This window comes from Bubalus bubalis, chromosome 10, assembly GCF_019923935.1.
Source record: "Bubalus bubalis isolate 160015118507 breed Murrah chromosome 10, NDDB_SH_1, whole genome shotgun sequence".
Taxonomy (NCBI): Eukaryota; Metazoa; Chordata; class Mammalia; order Artiodactyla; family Bovidae; genus Bubalus; species Bubalus bubalis.
This window is the reverse complement of record NC_059166.1, coordinates 41,453,129-41,474,626: the sequence shown is the minus strand read 5'-3', so window position 1 is coordinate 41,474,626 and position 21,498 is coordinate 41,453,129. Positions and strand designations below refer to the sequence as shown.

General features: G+C 37.7%; 2 protein-coding genes across 3 annotated transcripts; both read left to right on the top strand.

Moving 5' to 3' along the window:
• Positions 1 to 1,092: 1,092 nt before the first annotated feature.
• On the top strand, positions 1,093 to 21,193 carry CGA (glycoprotein hormones, alpha polypeptide). 2 transcript variants are annotated; one of them, XM_045161950.1, is made up of 5 exons: positions 1,147 to 1,228; positions 5,212 to 5,318; positions 18,815 to 18,921; positions 20,033 to 20,217; positions 20,846 to 21,193. In XM_045161950.1, exons 3-5 carry the CDS (start codon positions 18,822 to 18,824, stop codon positions 20,921 to 20,923), a joined length of 363 nt encoding a protein of 120 aa, XP_045017885.1. In that variant the 5' UTR covers positions 1,147 to 1,228; positions 5,212 to 5,318; positions 18,815 to 18,821; the 3' UTR covers positions 20,924 to 21,193. The 2 variants fall into 2 exon arrangements, with proteins under 2 accessions (XP_045017884.1, XP_045017885.1); XM_045161949.1 differs by lacking the exon at positions 5,212 to 5,318 and having other exon boundaries at positions 1,093 to 1,228.
• Positions 14,567 to 15,433, top strand: LOC123464638 (bone morphogenetic protein 15-like; the record flags this gene model as incomplete). The annotated part of the gene is made up of 1 exon (XM_045161987.1): positions 14,567 to 15,433. A coding segment is annotated over one exon (837 nt), but the record flags the coding sequence as incomplete, so codon positions are not given.
• Positions 21,194 to 21,498: the final 305 nt, after the last annotated feature.

The following is a 21,498-nucleotide window of genomic DNA, read 5'->3' as shown; positions in this document are numbered from 1 at the left end:
CAGACTAGTTTCAGGGAATTTGGGGAGGTGGGTTTGGGCACGTACATTTAGGGTATATAAGGTTTTCACAGAAACTGGTCGGGGTCCTTGGCTTAGAGGAGACTCTGCCTTGGGCCCACAGGAGTAATAAACTTCACTCTACTATCTGCATCGTCCTTCTGAGTGAGTTTGTTTCCCGGAATGCATGGCTACAACAAACAAATCAACTTATTGGAGATAATAAGTCACAGAACAACTTTGTTTTCTTTGGTCCATTTCTTCATGTTAAATGAGAATTGCTTTTTGTGTTTACAGGGATCTTCCCCCTGGGGAAGTATTTGGTAGTTTGTGTCTAAGTTCTTACAGAAGTGGCACTAAGCAGAGTAGACGGAGGCAGGAAGGTTTTTTAGGATCACAACCCTAAAGGCAGGATAGAAGCAGCCCTAAAAGGAGCCTGAGGCTCTTGGTGAATTTTGGGAATACAATGTACTGGGAATCTTGGAGCAAAATGTTCCACAGTTGGCAAGCTGTGAAATGTAAGTATTTTTCTGTTTGGAAGAAACTGAGCTTTTCAAAAGTAAAGTAAGGGGGAAAAGGCACAAATATTGAGAACCAATCAGTCCTTCTCAGCATTACCTTATACCTTCTCCATGCATCCTTATTAAAACCTGATGCACATTTAATTTTAGAAGAGTCTAAATAAGTGTATGTTTTCTTTTTCTGTTTTCTACTGGGATAATGTTGTAAGGCTAGAAATGCTCTGTATCTAGAATCTGAATTTTACAGCTCTGCTCTTTTAAGTAAACATCAGGTACTTAGCTAATTAAATGTAATACTTGTAAAGATCTTGTTTATAGGAAAGTGTCAACTTTCAGGATGTTGTGTATAAGTCTTGAAAAAATTACATAGAAAATAACAGAGTACTCTTGTTTCATAGGCTGACCTTGCAGTCAACACCATCTGAAAATGGCTCAAAACAAAAAATAATCTAAGGGCTGAAACAAGATAAGATAAAATTGATGTCATGGTAATTATGTGAAGTACCATTCAATCATTGGGTGGAATTTACTGTTGATCCCTGGACTTAGATGTAGGTGGGAACATGCAGCTTTTATGACTCTGCTGGTATATAAGACAGGTGAGGACTTTATTAAAAGCAGTTGCTGAGAAATCACAAGACAAAGCTAAAATTCTTCTTCAGATCCACAGTCAACTGCCCTGACTACATTCTGCAAAAATCCAGAGGACGGTAATATGAATGAAATAATTTGGGGGATTTTAATTGAGGGGTAAAATATTTGAGGATACAAGGGAGCTGGTTGTGCATAAACCCTAGTAAGAAGAGAGACAGGCATTTATGCATTCTCCTTTCAGCACTCATGATTGAATTGGGAGGAAGTCTGCAAAATTGTGGTCTGTGATCACAGGCTAAGATGTTATCTAACTGAAGCCAGAAACCAACTGTCTCCTGCTGTGATGTCTGAGTGCCTGTCAGTAACTAAAAATTTTTCTCAAGAAATATTGGATGTCATTTGAAAGGCATCTGTTTCAGTGGCTTCCAGGGGTCAGGTAGAGGGAGAGTAGACCTTATGTAAGTTGTTGATACTGTTTCGTCGTCAGTTTTTAAATGACACATAACTATATTCAAGCTGGTCAGTGGTAAAGCAGCTCACCTGTTCAGCTGAATGACCATGGCTTTGCGTATCTTTTCAAATAGATGTTCTTGGGTAGACTTGAATTGTAACACTGAAATCTCTTGAACAACATTGTTTCCTTTTTCTTCTTTCATAGAATGCCAGGAAAATAAGTGCAGTAGTATTTCCCACTGTTACTGATGGACCTTGCAATTCAACATCACTTGGCTAATTTGAATTTGTTTGTTCTGCTGAGAGTTTCCAGAAATGTTTGCTAAAAGTTATATTTGCATCAGTGCTACTTAGAATGGCAGCTGGCTAGGAAATTAAGACTAGAAAATAAAAGTGCTCCCCCCTACACTTATTTTTTTTGAGAAACAGGATTTGGGCAAATGGAAGAATTATGAGCTGACACTACATGGGTCTCTCAGGAATACAGAAGCTCCGTGTCACTTTCATGGGAACTTTCTTTTCCTAAGTTCTACTACCCTCTCTCCATCCAAAAAGAAGATATTTTATATTAGAATGGAGGAATATTTTTAAGTTTCTGAAAATGTCTTTTAAATAATTACTTGACTTAACACCAATTCAATTACTCAAAATTTTGGTTGTCCAATATTTTGATTCTAATACTTAGCTATAGTCTTGAGTTATTTTTAAGTGATAAGAGCAATCACCATTTATGAAAAGTTTATGTGTCTTCATTTTAACTTTGACTTTGGTTTAAGTTTCTTTTTCCCCTTTTCTTTCTTTTTCTGCAGTAATAGAGTTGTTGAAATTTTGAGTCATATTTCTCACCATTTCTTGCTGAAAATAGTAGCATGTGAACAGTGTTAGAAAAGCAATTTATTATGTTCCAGAACAAATTCTCAGTTTTATTGTATATTTCTCAAATTTACATTAAAACTCAAAGTAAGAGCCAGGAGACAAAATAGTAAAATTAGAAGGTAATGTGCATTTTGTTAAAAAATAGAGCAAGATATTCTGCTTTTACAAAGAGAAAATGTACAGGAATCAATTCATATTTCCATTGAGAACAGCATGACCTATAGCACCAAACTTCCATTTTTATAGATTGTGAATCCCAGAGTAGCTTACTATCAACTTATGATCCTTGCAAATTCTGGTTTTGGTATGTAACATTTTAGCATTACCCATTGTTGTGGTTGCTCAGTTGATAAATTGTGTCTGACTCTTGGCAACCTCATGGACTGCAGCACAACAGGCTTCCCTGTCCTTCACGATCTCCTGAAGTAGGCTCAAACTCATGTTCACTGAGGCAGTGGTACCATCAAACCATCTCATTCTCTGTTGCCCCATTCTCCTCTTGCCCTCAGTCTTTCTTAGCATCAGGGTCCTTTTCTGATGAGTCAGCTCTTTGCATCAGGTGGCCAAAGTATTGGAACTTCAGCTTCAGCATCAGTCTTTCCAATGAATATTCAGGGTTGATTTCCTTTAGGACTGACTGGTTTGATCTCCTTGCTGTCCAGGGTACCCTCAAGAGTCTTCTCCAGCACCGCAGTTTGAAAGCATCAATTCTTTGGCATTCACGTTCTATATGGTCCAGCTCTCTCATCTGTATGTGACTACCAGAAAGACCATAGCGTTGACTATACTCATTGTAATGTTGTAGAAAAGAATCCAGTAATTTCTTGATTCATCAGACTCAGAGATAACATTATAAAAATGCTCTAGCATTCTTTGTTCACTGGGGTCTGAGAAAGAGAGAGGGAGAGTGATTGAGAGTGCACTGAGGCTAGAGTGGGAGCTGAATCAAGGGCAGTGTTATGAATTGAATTTGAAAAGACAACAGCATGATCCATGCTCAAATCAATGCTCTAAAGAGTTTGGATTAACTGTGTGCTTCTAGGCAGATGAAGGGCACTATCTTAGGATCAGTTCACTTTCCAGATGATTTTGGCAAATCCTTTTACTTTTCTGAAATAGGTGCCATAATGCTTTCCCTATAGAACTGTAGAGAGAATGGATATAAAACCTCGTGCTTGGGACTTCCCTGGTGATCCAGTGATTAAGACTTGACCTTCCGATGCAGGGGGTGAGTTTGGTCCCTGGTCGGGAAGCTAAGATCCCACACGCCTCGAGGCCAAAAAACCAAAAAACATAAAACAGGAGCACTATTGTAACGAGTTCAACAAAGATTTTAAAAATGATCTACATCAAAAAAAATTTTTTTTTAAAGCTAATGATTGTCCACTTTTCCCACTCTCATTAATCAGACACTAGTCCTCATAACTTGATCAGATATAAATTATCTCTTTATCTGAATGAAATCCCTTTCTTAAGGTTGTTCTGAAGAAGGTGAAGTCAGAAACATACGCAAAATAAAAAACTACACAAGCAAATGATCTTTAAGCTGGCACAACATAATGTTGCTCTCAATGAAAAGACGTCAGTATTTTATTTATGTGTATGGTTGTGCTAGTGCTAAATAATCCGCATGCCTATGCAGGAGACATAAGAGACACGGGTTCGATCCCTGGATAGGGAAGATCCCCTGGAGGAGGAAATGGCAACCCACTCCAGTATTGCTGCCTGGAGAATCCCCATGGATAGAAGGGCCTGGCGGGCTACAGTCTGTAGGGTTGCCAAAAGTTGGACACGAATGAAGCAACTTAACAATTGTAGCATATCACCTGAGAAAACCATTTAAGAAGTTCATTGTGAAATATAAAGATTTGAAGGCAGTTTAGGAATATGGGATTCAGAGCTTGTAAAGAGTTGTAAAGAGACCTTCTAAAATCTTAGCTCTGTGAGTGATGAATTTTATAAACTTGCCTGGGTTACTTCACTTATGGAATTTCTTTATCTGCCAAAATGAGAGGAATACCTCACAGTGTCACCATGAGTATTAAATATATTTGTGTGTTCAAGGTGCTCAAAAGAATACCTAGCACACACAAATACTCAATTGATGGTAGGCTTTCTTTGTAAAGTGGAAGTTATTACTGAATTCAGTATGACAGATATTGTGTACAATTCTAAATCCAAGTTTTTCACACTTTTCTCCCTAATAGATTAACTGAATGTGTGTTGTATAAATTACACCTCACAGAGGAAAAGTACCAGAAGAAAAAGGAGAGACAAGACTGGGGTCCCATATCTCAGACCTTGGAGGAGAGGTTTTTGTTATAAGAGAGAGCAGTTGTTCTGGTTATGTATTACTGTGCATCACAGTACTTAAAAACTTAGTGGGTAAAACAGAAAGTTATTATTATCTCTCAGGGTTCTGCAGGATTGGGCTCAGTTGGGCAGTTTTTATTTAAGTGTCTGTTGAATTTGTTACAATATCGTTTCTGTTTTATGTTTTGGTTTTTTGGCTGCGAGGCAGTTAGGATCTTAGCTCCCCGACCAGGGATCCACCCTGCAGCCCCTGAACTGGAAGGTGAAGTCTTAACCACCAGACCATCAGGGAAGTCCTTGGGCAGTTCTTAACTTTCGTTTCTCATGCATTTGTGATCTGACAGTGACTGGGGCTGGAGTCATCTAAAGGGTTGACTGGGCTGGTCATCCAGAAGGCTTCTTTACTCATCATTTTTTGGCCTCTTTCTTTCTCTCCATGTGGCATCTCATTCTCCAGGGCTGGTCCACGTGGCTCATAGCCTTCTCACAGTGTGGTGGTCTCAGAGCAGTAGCACTTCTTACACGGCAGCTGGCTTCTAAGACCCAGGAAGCAGGAACTGCCAGGTCAGTGCAGGGCTACTCCCAGGGCTGGCCCAGTGTTGTACTGGTGTAAGGGGCTCTCTCACAGCTGCCTGATTCTCTCGGTGTCAGTAGTCACAGAGCCCACCTAGAGCAGTGGGATACAAAGACAGACACACCACTTTTTGATGTGGAAGTAGCAAGGTCATACTGCAGAGTGAATGTAGACCGAGAAATATTTTTGTGTCCATATCTTGGGAAGTACACTTGCCATAGCAGAGGAAACTTAGGGGCAATAAATGATAAGGGAACTGCTTTTTGCAGTTCTGTTCTGTTTTTATCATAGAAAAATAATGCTTATAAAGTAAGGTGCTGAAATCTACAATCTCAGGTCCATATCACAGTTGAGAGACTTTAGGGCAATGTTTGTATAACTTAGTGCTTTTAAATGGAAATCATAGTTGGTATGCCAAATGCATGAAAATAGCTCAAATAAACATTAAAAATGTTTTCACAAATTTTAAAAGTTACAAGGAAGATTCTTATATTGCTACAATAGTGCTCGGTGTAAAACTGTTCTGGCTTCTGGATGTTTTACTTTTCTGTGTGATAAGTTGACACTATTCAATATTTTGTTCCTGATAGCATTTTTAACTGCAATAATGTTGAATTTTTAAAAAAAAAATGAAAAAAAAAATGAGTATTTTTAAACAACAAATATTTGAATTTCTCATTTAAAACAGTATTTTTATGATGCATAGAATTTGTCCTATCTAAGTTTCTTGCGATTTAGTTTGTAGAAAAGTTAAAAAATGCTTATGTGCTAGAAAAGCCAGAAGGGTAATGGTAGAGCTAAGATTTTAATTACATAATTATGACAACAGTCTAAAGTGCCTTAATATAACAATTAAAGTAGAACGTGTACATCTTATTTTAGGCCCCTTAAATTTAGTCAGTTAAGAAAAGAAGCTTCTCACATACAGATGGCCAACAAACACATGAAAAGATGCTCAACATTGCTCGTTATTAGAGAAATGCAAATCAGATCTACAATGAAGTATCACCTCACACCGGTCAGAATGGCCATATGTATACACATTACTGTATGTAGCATAGATGGCAAGTGGGAATTTACTGTGTGACACAGCTCAACTCAGTGCTCTGTGACCACCTAGAGGGGTGGGATGAGGTGGCAGATGGGAGGGGGCTTCAGGACTGAGGGGATAAAAGATAAGGAGAGTATAATACAAAAAATAAAGAAAAGAAGCTTCTCAAAATATGACTGTTACAAGAATGATCATAAAGGAATTGAAATTTTTATAATTCTATGAGCATTTCAATTCCCTTCTAAATACTGCATGTTCTTTTCCTTTTTTAAAAAAATATTTAAAGGCCATCTTTTGTTCTCCTTGTTTTTATGGAAACCCCTGTTTTTTTTTGTTTGCTTTGGTTTGATTTTGTTTGCAAAATATAGTCGTACAAGTTGTACTTTATATGTCTCTTGTCTCTGAGACCTCCCCTTTTTTTTCGCTCTTTCTCTTCATTTCATGTGGAAAATAAGTTGAGTCCCTTTTAGAATTTTGCAAAGTCACAAAGCACTGTTAAGTAATTGATCAACAGAAATCCCATCCCAGATACGGTCGCAGAACTCTATGACTTCACTGACTTTCCTCTGGATGCTGGAGCAATTTGTGACCACGGTATTTGCAACCTCTGTAATTAGACTGGGGAAATTATGAGGACTGCTGAATACATGAAGCTCCAGAACAAATGTCAAAATGGTAAAATATCTATTTACTACTTTCATGGCTTTTGTCCCCATGAAGCATGTGTTCTTTATTCTCATTAGCTTTTCACCTCTCCGTTTTCCTGCCCCCAGCCTATCAAATGTTTCAACATCTACAAATGCTTTTACTGCAGCATTCACCACTCTAATTCATAGTTATTCACCTTTGTATCTGGGTCAGAGAGCAGGGAACTTACTCATATTTGTGTCACTCATACTTGGCCCAGTGCCTGGTGTATAGCAGGTACTTACTCAGTCTTTAAATCTTTCAAAGGTTCAACTTGGACCTTAAATCTTGTGTTTCACAATGTTGAACTGTCAAATCATCCAAAACTCAGATTTTCATATATTAGAGAAAATATTAATTATCTATATCAAAGAATGGTTGAGGGGATTTGAGACAGATCTGAGGAGTATTAACCAGTTTCTCCTCATTCCATCCCCCCAACCTCTCAGCCATCCTTTGACCATCAGTGAATGCACTGCTGGGTCTCAAGGTCACTTTGGGGCCTAGGAGCAATTTCAATGTCTACTTGGAGGATTTGGGGCTGGAGCGTGGGATCGTAGAATACACACACTGCTGGACCTGGGATTCAAAATATGTTACAAGAACAGGGTGAAAAACCACTTACTGAAACTAGAGCACATGAAGAAAGAAAATGAGTAGTCAAGGCTACTCCAGCTGAGTTTCCTGAGCACTGACCAAGCCATCCAGCAAGAGACAGTGGTGGTCAATTGATAAGAGGTAGAGGTGAGAATATTCAGGGATCCACTCCCTGGAAGTTGGTGGGATAAAGGATGAAGGATGCTGAACACTTACCCCTCCGACTGTCCACCTTCAGATCTTTCATCAAGGCTGAACTATTGTTATTCGCTGTTCCAGACACAGGTGGTGCTAGTGTTAAAGAACCCACCTGTCAATGCAGGAGACATAAAAGAAGCGGGTTTGATCCTTGCATCAGGAAGATTCCCCTGGAGGAGGGCATGGCAACCCACTCCAATATTCTTGCCTGGAGAATCCCATAGACAGAGGAGCTATAGCCATAGAGTCACAAAGGGTCAGACACAACTGAAATGACTACACGTGCATGCACTTGCCAGGCAAGATGTTGAAACTTACAGACCTCTCTTCAGTTTAACAAACATGTCTTGAATACCTATCACATGCCAGGCAGTGTGCTGGGGATTAAAGGCTTTTCTTTCAAGGGTCCCTTTCATTAGTGATCCTTCACTGAAGGCAGCCTACTTTTCTTCTTCTTGGTTGTTAGCTGGGCTAGATGGGGCTAATGAGGTGAAACCTTAGGTTAACCCTCTAGAAATCAGTTAGATTTAGTCTGTTTTGTTAACAAAGAATTATGCCTCTACACCTAACCAGTCATCTCAAAAGTGTGCTATGAATCAGTTGCGCCTCCTGGTATGAAGAGTATGGATGAGTCACCCCATCTATTACCACCTTTAGAAAAATTGAAAACCTCACTCTCTGGCTGTGGGGGGAGAAATGACACCATCTTCGCAGATAAACAAAGGGCAGGATGTCACATTGAACCAAAGACTTGTCATCTTGAAACAATCTTTTCTATATGTAATGTACATATATATGTGTTCATGTACATACATGCATGTACAAACATATCCACACACATCCACATACATATTACATATGTAAATATACATATATAAATATACACATACAGGCATATACATATATAAATATACATATATAAATATACATATGTAATATGTATGTATCTATGTACATTTAATTTGCCTTGAAGCCTTTTAATAATAGGATAGATAGACTAGGATGATAGATTTCTCAATCTTGGCACCTTACTTCATAGACACTTTTTTTTCTGATAAAAATAGAGTGGAGGAGCTGCAAGGAGAAGCCTTTCTGTTCATTGTCCCTAAGTTTTCACAGCTATGGCAGGTTAACTTTTCAAAAATAGCCCCCAAAATGCATGCAGGCGTGTAAGTCACTTCAGAGATTAGTATATTTAATTTAGATCAAGCATGTTTTGCAAAATTGCATAAATCCCAGCTGAACCTAATTATTGTTCCTGCCCTGGATCTTAATGTTTTTTAATATATCATTGCATAAAGTGACTCCTACCTGCAGCATATTTAACACTTACACATTCATATATTAGCCAGCTACAAATTTTATAGCCAAATGAGAATACATTGTTTCTAATGAATTTATTATCTGAAAATATTTTATTGAATTAAACATTTATTTTAAGTTGTCATTCAAGAGTTATCTTGTTCCTCAGTATGAATGACAGCTCTCCACAAGCAAGTTTTGATTGATATTATTACTGACCTAAAGTCCCAGTGGGGCTTCCCAGTTGGCGTGAGTGGTAAAGAACCTGCCTGCCAGTGTAGGAGACATAAGAGATGCGAGTTTGATCCCTGGGTTGGGAAGATCCTCTGGAGGAAGGCATGGCAACCCATTCCAGTATTCTTGCCTGGAGAATCCCATGGACAGAGGAGCCTGGCAGGCTACAGTCCATGGGTTCACAAAAAAATTGAACAGGACTGAAGCGACTTAGCATGCATGCGCACAAACTGCATCTGCTCTAGGCCTCGTGCTAGGAAGGGGTGGGTTAGGGGTCACCATTTTTACCCTTAAGAAGCTTTACATGGATGGAAAGACAAACGTACATAACTGGCTAGTATTCAGGACAGATTGTGGAACTTTAGCTAAAAATTATAAGCAAAGTTATAGGTAAACGCAGTGGAGAGTTATTTATTCTGCCTTTGAGGTAGTCACGCTGGTGGCTGGCAGCTCCTTAAACTAAGTCTGAGGTGGGTGGGCTGAGAAACGGGAGAAAGGCCTTACAGGTCAAGTTGAACACACATTTCCTTGGCCTCATGTTACTTTGATGGGGCAGGTGGCAGGAGGGGAGGGCCTGTTGAGTGGATGTTGAGATGGACTGCGGTGTTGGATGTCTAAAGTCTGTGATGCCTGCAGTGTCCTCACTCAGAATACGGAGAGGCTGAGATTAGTATATCTGATTTAGATCAAGCATTTTTTGCAAAATCGCATAAATCTCAGCTTAACATAATTATTGTTCCTGTCCTGGATCTTAATGTTTTTCTTCCCAAACAGAAAGACCTAAGGGTGATTAGACTGATGAAAATGTTTGTTAAAATGTTTTCAGAAACACCTAGAATTTGAGAGTTAATCCCTTTTTGCTTGGTTAGTCTCATCTCTTTTTAAAATAAAGACAAAGCCATTTCTGTTATTAAAAGCTAAAGCTATGGTGACTTGGTTCTGCTTTTTAAATCTTCCCCTCAGCATAAAGCAAATCCTAAAATGTGCAGCAGCTTTGTGCTCTCACTTTCTGCCATCTTGTTATAAATGCTTCTCTCTGAATTAATTCTGATATAATTGTTCACTGCATAATGCTGAATTTTCATAATATATGAGCTGCAATATCAAAGCATGAAAATGATACTAGTTTAAAAAGGAAACCCATTGCAATTCTGATATTTTCCCTGTGACTTTGTATATCACTTAAGAAGTTGTTCTCAAACTTTTGAATCTTAGAAACAGTTTATGATCTTAAAAATTATTGAAGAGCTCAAATAATTTTTTAATGAAATTATATTTATTAATAGCCTTTGATTTAGAAATTATGTTATGAGTTTTAAAATATTTGTTCATTTTAAAACAACTTAAAAAACATGTCAACATAGATAAAATATATTTATTAAAAAATGACAGTTTCCAAAACAAAAAAGCCAGTGGGAAGAATGAAATTGTTTTACCTTTAAGCAAACATTTAAACAGCACTGAGCTAATAGAATACAGTTACATTCTCACGTGCTTCTTTATTCAGTCTGTTACAATACCGTATATTATATAGCCTCTAGAATATTTCCCTGAACACTCGTGAGGGAGTAAGTGTGAAAAACCCAAACAACATCTTGGTATTGTGAAAATAATTTTGACCTCCCAGACCCACTAAAACTCTTAAGGATTCTCAGATCACTTGTTGAGAGCCACTGACTTAGGACAATATTTATTCAGTGTTAATCATGGATGAAGATAAATAAAACCCCTAAATACTAGGCATAAGTATATAGATCAGGTAGAAATAATGACATACATATGTTTTAGCCTTACCAATATGTACATAGTCTGCTTTCTGTTTTATAAACTGTTAGTTCTGCTGTCTGACAAATTATTCTTATAAAAGGTATGGGTTTATATAAACATCTGGCAAAAACATGGTCTTATTATGGCAGTCCACATGAAAAATAACCACAGGTTTTGAATCACATGAAATTTTAACTCATTCTGAAAAGTCTTTTTTCTTTTTTTTTTTTTTTAAGAAACTTTTGGTTTTGATAAATTATAGATTTAGAGGAAGTTGCAAAAAAATACTTGGGGAAGTCCTGAGTACTCTTTAGCTAATTCCCCCAGGAGCACTTCCCAGGTGGCTCAGTGGGTAAAGAATCTGCCTTTCAATGCAGGAGACACAGGAGAGAAGGTTTTATCCCTGGGTTGGGGAGATCTTCTGGAGGAGGAAATGGCAACCCACTCCAGTGTACTTGCCTGACAAATCCCACTGACAGAGGAGCCTGGCAGGTCCATGGGGTCTCAAAGCGTCAGACACAATTGAGCACTGAACACACACACAACAAACCCAGTGATAATACCCTCCATAACTATAGTACAAAGGGAAAACCAGGAAATTGACATTGGTACAACACACAGAGTTTATCTGGATTTCATTAGTATTGTGTGTATTTCTCTTCAGTTTCACCATGAGTATATTTTAGTGTATCCATATCACAATCAAGATAGAGAACTCTTCCATCGCCACAGGCTCCCTGATGCTATCTGTGTATGAAAGTGAAAGTGCAGTTGCTCAGTCATGTCCGACTCTGTGACCCCATGGACTGTAGCCTACCATGCTCCTCTGTCCATGGGATTTTCCAGGTAATAGTACTGGAGTGGATTGCCACACTTATTTACTCCCATCAACTCCCTCTCCAATACTAACTTCTCAAAACTGCTAATCTATTCTCCATCTCTATAATTTTATTATTTCATAAGTGTTATATAAATGGAATCATACAGTATGCAGCCTTCACTCAGCATGATACCCTTGAGATTCATCCAAGTTGTATGTCTATCAATAATGTGTTCCTTTTTGCTGCTACACCACGTTCTCTGGTATGGAGGTACCATTGTTTGCACAACCAACTATTCATCTCCATCCACCGGAGGGCATCTGGATCATTTCCAGTTTGGGGCTTTTATAAGTAAAGCTGCTCTGAACTTCTGTGTACAAATTTTACTTGAACATAGTTTTCATTTCTCTGAGACAAATGCCCAAGTGTAACTGTTGGGCTACACGGTATGGTAAGTACATGTTCGGTTTTATAAGAAACTTCCAAACTATTTTCCTCAGAGCTTGTACCATTTTATATTTCCACCAGCAAAGTTTGAATTATCCTGTTTCTCTGCATCCATTTGGTGTTATTTTAATTTTATCTGTTAGGTATGTAATATCTCATGGTGGTTTTAATTCACATGTCCCTAGTGGTTGATGTAGAATATTTTAAATGTGTTTATTTGCCTTCTATATGGGCTTCTCTAGTAGCTCAGCTGGTAAAGAATCCACCTGCAATGCAGGAGACTCTGGTTCGATTCCTGAGTTGGGAAGATCCACTGGAGAAGGGATAGGCTACCCACTCCAGTATTCTTGGGCTTCCCTGGTGGCTCAGCTGGTAAAGAATCTGCCAGCAATGTGGGAGACCTGGGTTCAATCCCTGGGTTCTATATATCTTTTCCAGGGCAATGCCCATTTTCCAATTGGATTTTTTTTTCTACTGACTTTTGAGAGTTCTTTATATATTCCAAATGCTAGTCCTTTGTTAGATATGCAGCTTGCAAATGTTTTCTCCAAGTCTGTATCTTGTAGTTTCATCCTCTTTAAGAATTAACTCATAATTTAGATGAGGTCCAATATATCAATTTTCTTTTTATTAATTTTTTTTGACTATAAAAACTCTTCACCTAGACCCTGCCCCCATCAATTTTTTCTTAATAATTTTATAATATCACATTTTACAGTTAAATGGATGGCTCATTTTGAATTAGTTTTCTCTTTCCTTTTTTAACTTTTTGAAAAAAAATATTTTTAATTGGAGGATAATTGCTTTACAATTTTGTGTTGGTTTCTGCTGTCCAAGAACATGAATCAGCTACAAGTATACATATATTCCTTCCCTCTTGAGCCTTCCTCCCCCTACTCCAGGGAATTAATTTTCATATAAGATGTGAGATTTACACTGAGGTGTTTGTTTTATATGTTTATATGTTCTGTTTTTGTGTTTGTTTTGCCTGTGGATGTCCAATTGTTATAGCAGCCATTATTGGAAAAGTTGAACCCATCAGTCAAATTGCTCTGACATCTTTGTCAAAAGCCAACTGGACATATTTGTGTAGAGTCTATATTTTGGTTCTCTATTGTGTTCCATTGGTCTAGTATCTATCCTTCTGCTAATATCATGCTATTTTGATTACTATATTTATATTATAATATAGTAAGACTTAACACTTAACCAGGGAGTCTGGTTCCTCCCACTTTGTTTCTAAAATTGTTTTAGCTATTCTAGATCCTTCGCCATTCAGTAATCATAAACTTCTCTGTGTCTACAAAAGCTGTGCCAGGATTTTGATAGACATTTCATTAAACATAGAGATCAGTTTGAAGAGAACTGACATCTTTACTATGTTGAGTCTTCCAATCCATGAACATGATTTGTCTTTCCATTTATTTAGGTCTTCTTTGATTTACTTCATCGATACTTTGTAATTTTCAGCATACAAGTCTTGTTCATATTTCATTAGATTTATACTTAAGTATTTTATTTTCTTTGGAGTGAGTATAAATAGTATTGTGTTTTAATTTGTTTCCTCATTATTGTTTTTGGTATATAGACATGTAGTTAATTTTTGTATGTTGTTCTTGTCATTCAATCTTGTTGCTGAACTCACTAATTAATTCCAGGACCTTTTTTGTAGGTTCCTTGTTTTGTTTTTTTAAATGTAGATGATCATATCATCTATAAATAGGGACAGTTTTACTTCTTCCTTTTAAATTTGTGTTTATGCGCTGGCTAGAATGTCTAGTACTATATTGAATAAGAGTAACGAGAATGGACATCCTCATCATGCTTCTGAGCTTAAGAGGAAAGCATTAGGTTTTTCACATTAAGTATGATATTATCTGTAGGTTACCTGTAGGTTTTTATAAATGCTCTTTATCAAGTCTTTATCAAGTTGAGAAAACTGTTTTGGTTCTTGTTTTCTGAGAGTGTTTGTTGTGAAAGAGTACTGGATTTTGTCAAATGCTTTCCTGTGTCAATTGGTATAATCATATGGTTCTTTTCTTTATTCTTTTGATATGGTGGATTACAATTAAGTGATTTTCAAATATTGAACTGGTCTTCACTATTGCAAATTATTTCCAGTTGGTTGTGTTGAATAATTTTTCTTATACATTACTGTATTCAGTTTGCTATTATTTTTCTTAGGATTTTCCCATCTAAATATCATGAGATAAAAAAAATATCTTTTTTTTTTGTGGAGCCCTGGGTCCAGAAAAACCCAACCAATCACTTTCCTTCTTCAGAAAGAGGCTCCACAAAGCCTTCCCTGTTGCCCAAAGCTTGGACAGAGATGGATATCATGGAACATGTTGGGCAAAAGCTCTGGAATCACAAGGGGCACAGGGTTCTACGACTCCGCTTCGTGTGTCAGCAGCCAAGAGGTAGTGAGGTTCGTGAGTTCTGGTGGCATGGCACTTCATCATTGGACACTGTCTTCTTGTTACTGTATTTCAATGACACTCAGAGTGTTCAGAAGACCAAACCTCTCCCTAAAGGCCTGAAAGAGTTTACAGAAAAAGACCCTTCTCTTCTCTTGAGGAGGGCTCGTCAAGCAGGCAGTATTGCATCTGAAGTTCCTGGCCCCTCCAGGGAGCATGACGGGCCTGAAAGTAACCAGTGTTCCCTCCACCCTTTTCAAGTCAGCTTCCAGCAGCTGGGCTGGGATCACTGGATCATCGCTCCCCATCTCTATACCCCAAACTACTGTAAGGGAGTATGTCCTCGGGTACTACACTATGGTCTCAATTCTCCCAATCATGCCATCATCCAGAACCTTGTCAATGAGCTGGTGGATCAGAGTGTCCCTCAGCCTTCCTGTGTCCCTTATAAGTATGTTCCCATTAGCATCCTTCTGATTGAGGCAAATGGGAGTATCTTGTACAAGGAGTATGAGGGTATGATTGCCCAGTCCTGCTTTTATTTTTTATATTGAAAAAAAAAAGAAAACAACAATAGATGCAGAGAAAGCCTTTCACAAAATTCAACATCCATTTATGATCAAAACTCTCCAGAAAGCAGGAATAGAAGGAACATACCTCAACATAATAAAAGCTATATATGACAAACCCACAGCAAACATTATCCTCAATGGTGAAAAATTGAAAGCATTTCCTCTAAAGTCAGGAACAAGACAAGGGTGCCCACTTTCACCATTACTATTCAACATAGTTTTGGAAGTTTTGGCCACAGCAATCAGAGCAGAAAAAGAAATAAAAGGAATCCAAATTGGAAACGAAGAAGTAAAACTCTCACTATTTGCAGATGACATGATCCTCTACATAGAAAACCCTAAAGACTCCACCAGAAAATTACTAGAACTAATCAATGACTATAGTAAAGTCGCAGGATATAAAATCAACACACAGAAATCCCTTGCATTCCTATACACTAATAATGAGAAAACAGAAAGAGAAATTAAGGAAACAATTCCATTCACCATTGCAACGGAAAGAATTAAATACTTAGGAATATATCTACCTAAAGAAACTAAAGACCTATATATAGAAAACTATAAAACACTGGTGAAAGAAATCAAAGAGGACACTAATAGTTGGAGAAATATACCATGTTCATGGATTGGAAGAATCAATATAGTGAAAATGAGTATACTACCCAAAGCAATTTATAGATTCAATGCAATCCCTATCAAGCTACCAACAGTATTCTTCACAGAGCTAGAACAAATAATTTCACAATTTGTATGGAAATACAAAAAACCTCGAATAGCCAAAGCGATCTTGAGAAAGAAGAATGGAACTGGAGGAATCAACCTACCTGACTTCAGGCTCTACTACAAAGCCACAGTTATCAAGACAGTATGGTACGGGCACAAAGACAGAAATATAGATCAATGGAACAAAATAGAAAGCCCAGAGATAAATCCACGCATATATGGACACCTTATCTTTGACAAAGGAGGCAAGAATATACAATGGATTAAAGACAATCTCTTTAACAAGTGGTGCTGGGAAATCTGGTCAACCACTTGTAAAAGAATGAAACTAGAACACTTTCTAACACCATACACAAAAATAAACTCAAAATGGATTAAAGATCTCAATGTAAGACCAGAAACTATAAAACTCCTAGAGGAGAACATAGGCAAAACACTCTCTGACATACATCACAGCCGGATCCTCTATGACCCACCTCCCAGAATATTGGAAATAAAAGCAAAAATAAACAAATGGGACCTAATTAACCTTAAAAGCTTCTGCACATCAAAGGAAACTATTAGCAAGGTGAAAAGACAGCCTTCAGAATGGGAGAAGATAATAGCAAATGAAGCAACTGACAAACAACTAATCTCGAGAATATACAAGCGACTCCTACAGCTCAACTCCAGAAAAATAAATGACCCAATCAAAAAATGGGCCAAAGAACTAAATAGACATTTCTCCAAAGAAGACATCCAGATGGCTAACAAACACATGAAAAGATGCTCCACATCACTCATTATCAGAGAAATGCAAATCAAAACCACTATGAGGTACCATTTCACACCAGTCAGAATGGCTGCAATCCAAAAGTCTACAAGCAATAAATGCTGGAGAGGGTGTGGAGAAAACGGAACCCTCTTACACTGTTGGTGGGAATGCAAACTAGTACAGCCACTATGGAGAACAGTGTGGAGATTCCTTAAAAAACTGAAAATAGACCTGCCTTATGATCCAGCAATCCCACTGCTGGGCATACACACTGAGGAAACCAGAAGGGAAAGAGACACGTGTACCCCAATGTTCATCGCAGCACTGTTTATAATAGCCAGGACATGGAAGCAACCTAGATGTCCATCAGCAGATGAATGGATAAGAAAGCAGTGGTACATATACACAATGGAGTACTACTCAGCCATTAAAAAGAATACATTTGAATCAGTTCTAATGAGGTGGATGAAACTGGAGCCTATTATACAGAGTGAAGTAAGCCAGAAAGAAAAACACCAATACAGTATACTAACGCATATATATGGAATTTAGAAAGATGGTAACAATAACCCTGTGTATGAGACAGCAAAAGAGACACTGATGTATAGAACAGTCTTATGGACTCTGTGGGAGAGGGAGAGGGTGGGAAGATTTGGGAGAATGGCATTGAAACATGTGTAATATCATGCATGAAACGAGTTGCCAGTCCAGGTTCAATGCACGATACTGGATACTTGGGGCTGGTGCACTGGGATGACCCAGAGGGATGGAATGGGGAGGGAGGAGGGAGGAGGGTTCAGGATGGGGAGCACATGTATACCTGTGGCGGATTCGTTTTGATGTTTGGCAAAACTAATACAGTGTTTCAGGTTTAAAAATAAAATAAAATAAAAAATATTAAAAAAAAAATTTCATAAGATGTACCAATCTCTTGTTTTCTTTCTTTGTTCTGTATATCTGGCTTTTGTGTCAGGGTAATCCTGGACTCATAAATTGAGTTGGGAACTGTTCCCTCTTCCATTTTATAAAAGTGATTCTGTTAAATTGGTGTTAATTCTTTAAGTGTTCTGAATTGTCTTTTCATAGGTAATTGATTCTCTGTCTCTTATCTTTCATGGTTTGAACATAAGCTCTTTAAATAAACAGGGATAAACATCTGCCCCTTTTATCTTACATGAGATTTTTATGAAACATGTAGAGATAAAACCCAATTTTTAAATGCAGTCAATATCTGGATATGATCAATCATTCAGCTGACCTTACTTAACATGATCTCATGCATTCAGAATGCTTAGGTAAAGCTGTACTACAGGTATAAATAAGTCAGGAAGTGCATTTAGGAAAACTTTGATTAATACTACCTGCTGTCTATTCTTGCCACATTGTTAGATTAGCATTTACTTTGCAATTCATAACTAGCCTTACAACTCAGCTACTCCCAGTGAATAAAAAACAAGAGAGGCATTGTCATTTCCTTCTGTTCTCCCACATGGAACTGGGAAGGATGGGCTCAAGTACTGTTTATTTTATAAATCATATTTAAGCTTGTCTATTTATCCATCCATCCATCCATCATATAGATATCCTTAGATATTATCTATTGAAGTTTCATATTTTATAAATAAGGTAATTAAAGATTCTTAACAGGATGTTAAGATTTTGGAAACAGAATTTCTTATTGTTATCATTAGGCCTGGTTATACTGGTTGATATAAGAAATGAGAAGAGTCAATTCTCTACTTCTTTCCTAAAGAGAAATTGCTTTTTTATACATGGCTTTAAAGTGTATTGGGAGCTGGAGGCCAAGGGGTCAAGACATTGATGACTTAGTTGCAGCAATGTTAAAACTACTGGTTGTTGTTATGCCTGTTAAGCCAATTTTATAGTAACTTTTTTTTCCTATGTCTGTTTTGCAGAAGAGCCATGGATTACTACAGAAAATATGCAGCTGTCATTCTGGCCATTTTGTCTCTTTTTCTGCAAATTCTCCATTCCTTTCCTGATGGAGAGTTTACAATGCAGGGTATGTGACCAAACTTGGGTTTGCAGTAACAAGAAAGCACACATTTCTAAATGTACATCAATAACTCCATTAATTACATTTCTACCTCCTTTTCAAATGTGATAAATCTTTGCCATTGGGTATATATCGAGACACTTCTGGATTGTGAACATAAAATTAAATTAGGTTCCAAAAAATGTACAGTGAAAATGATATCTTACATGTCCATTTAAATAGCAGCTTGTACATTTCCATCTGAAATAGATTCCTGATTACTCTTTATCTGAGTTTTACAAGCAAAAAATGCTCCTTATGCAGTTTAGCTTGTTGGGTTGTTGTTTTTTTTTTTTTTTTTTTTTTTTTTTTACATTTCTCCCAGAAGATTTTGAATTATTTTAACATTGCCTTTGTAGATGAATTTTCGTATCAGTTAACAAGTTAGAAAACAAAACCACTTTATGCAGTAAATTTTTTTGCTCTATTTTCTGAAAAATCTCATATAGTAGCTGATACCACCCCATCTGCTATGAAACTGTGAGCTACTATTGGTGATGGTTTTTCTCTAGACAAGTGGTAATATTTTAACCTCTGTTCCCAAGTGCAGATGCCAGATCTAGTAGCAGGCTGTCCTACTCACCAAGCTTTCTTAATTCTGACAAGTTTTCTTCTGTCAGTATTTGGAGTTTCTATGGGGGAAAGAAATAGTAGATTCTAAAGTGCAAAATATTTTGCCTCTGGGCAAAATTCTTCTTTTGGGTGAGCATGGTGTTTTCATCTGTCAAGCCTTGCACTACCTATAGACATACTACCAGCACTGGAAGTGAGAAGTCATTCTTAAAGAATCTTCTACTACTGAGCTGTCCCATACTTCCTAGCTGCAAAAATTATTTTCCAATGAAAATAACTGTAGTCAGGACAAACAGATATTGTGTATGAAGATGAACATACAACCAAAAAGTATTTATTTATTTTAACTTCCAATAGAAAAAAAGAATATTTGTTGTCCAATAATAAGGAATCATTCACAGTTTTTTTAAAAAAATTCTTTTTGGATTATTTTACTCTTTGCCTTTTTCTGTCTTTTTTTTTTCTTTCTCTCTCTCTCTTTTTAAATTTGTTTTTTTGGTGATAGGCTGTCCTGAATGCAAGCTAAAAGAAAACAAATACTTCTCCAAGCCAGATGCTCCAATCTATCAGTGCATGGGATGCTGCTTCTCCAGGGCATACCCCACTCCAGCGAGGTCTAAGAAGACAATGTTGGTCCCCAAGAACATCACCTCGGAAGCCACATGCTGTGTGGCCAAAGCATTTACCAAGGTGAGGACCTAAAGGGCCCCAGAAACTTTCTAACAGTTCAACCAGAGAAATGTCCTCACAGCACATCCATGGGCTTCATGCCAGAGGTAGCTAGTGACCAGTCCTTCAATGGACATTTGTAAAGCGAAGGGCTGAACTTGTCTGCTTTAACCAAGACAGTCAGCAACCTTGTGGGCAGAGGCTGGATCTATCCAGAATGAAGACAGTGAACAGAGGTGATAAGGGGCAGGTTGGGAGAAAACATAAAATACTTCTACAGTGCAAATCTAAGCTTTTGGAATGAAAATATCAGCTGAAAAGGAGACTATGCAAATATAACAAGCATCTGTTTTTTAAAGTGCTTATTTATTTGTTTGGCTGCACAGGGTCTTAGTTGTAGCACTCAGTATGTGGGATCTTTAGTTGTGGCAGGCGGGATCTAGTTCTCTGACCAGGGATGGAACCTGGGTCCCCTGCACTGAGAGCTAGAGACCTAGCCACTGGACCAGCACAGAAGTCCCATATAGCAAGCATTTATTCAGTTCAGCTGGCTAGAGAGTATTTTACTGAACAGTTTTCAATTTTGCTAGCCTACCTATGTATCCATCTGCATCTACCTATCATCTATCTTTTTTTCCCTTCCGTTTAGGCCACAGTGATGGGAAATGTCAGAGTGGAGAACCACACCGAGTGCCACTGCAGTACTTGTTATTATCACAAATCTTAAATATTTTGCAGTGAGCTTTGTTGATGATGGCTGATTTGCTCAAAAGGAAAATTAATTTGTCCAGTGTCTATGGCTTTGTGAGATAAAACCCTCCTTTTCCTTGCCATACCATTTTTAACCTGCTTTGAGAATATACTGCAGCTTTATTGCTTTTCTCCTTATCCTACAATATAATCAGCAGTCTTGATCTTTTCATTTGGAATGAAATATGGCATTTAGCATGACCATAAAAAGCTGGTTCCACTGGAAATAAAGTCTTTTAAATCATCACTCTATCACTGAATTCTAATTTTTTCTGAAAAGTTTCAAGCCAGTTACTTTTGATAGGATTAACGGAAGGGAGTGAGCCAGTGGGTGAGGTGGCTTCCCATGTAGTCAATGGCCTAATACTGGAGAATCTTATTCTAACCAAGCCTTGCAGAGCAAGCTGTGAGCCCCTCAGACAGTGGGCTACTCATGAGACAGTCCACTGGGGTGAAGGAAGAAAACATAACTTCTATTTCTATTCATTTGCACATTGTCTTTAGATGCCCATTTGGGTGAGTTTTATAGAAGTACAGATACATTAAAAAATA

What these genes read in the sequence shown, in the direction of transcription:
- CGA (XM_045161949.1), top strand. Translation starts at nt 18,822, where the DNA reads ATGGATTACTACAGAAAATATGCAGCTGTCATTCTGGCCATTTTGTCT. An exon ending in TGGAGAGTTTACAATGCAGG is followed by an intron (nt 18,922 to 20,032) that starts GTATGTGACCAA and finishes TTTTGGTGATAG; the next exon opens with GCTGTCCTGAATGCAAGCTA. An exon ending in TGGCCAAAGCATTTACCAAG is followed by an intron (nt 20,218 to 20,845) that starts GTGAGGACCTAA and finishes CCTTCCGTTTAG; the next exon opens with GCCACAGTGATGGGAAATGT.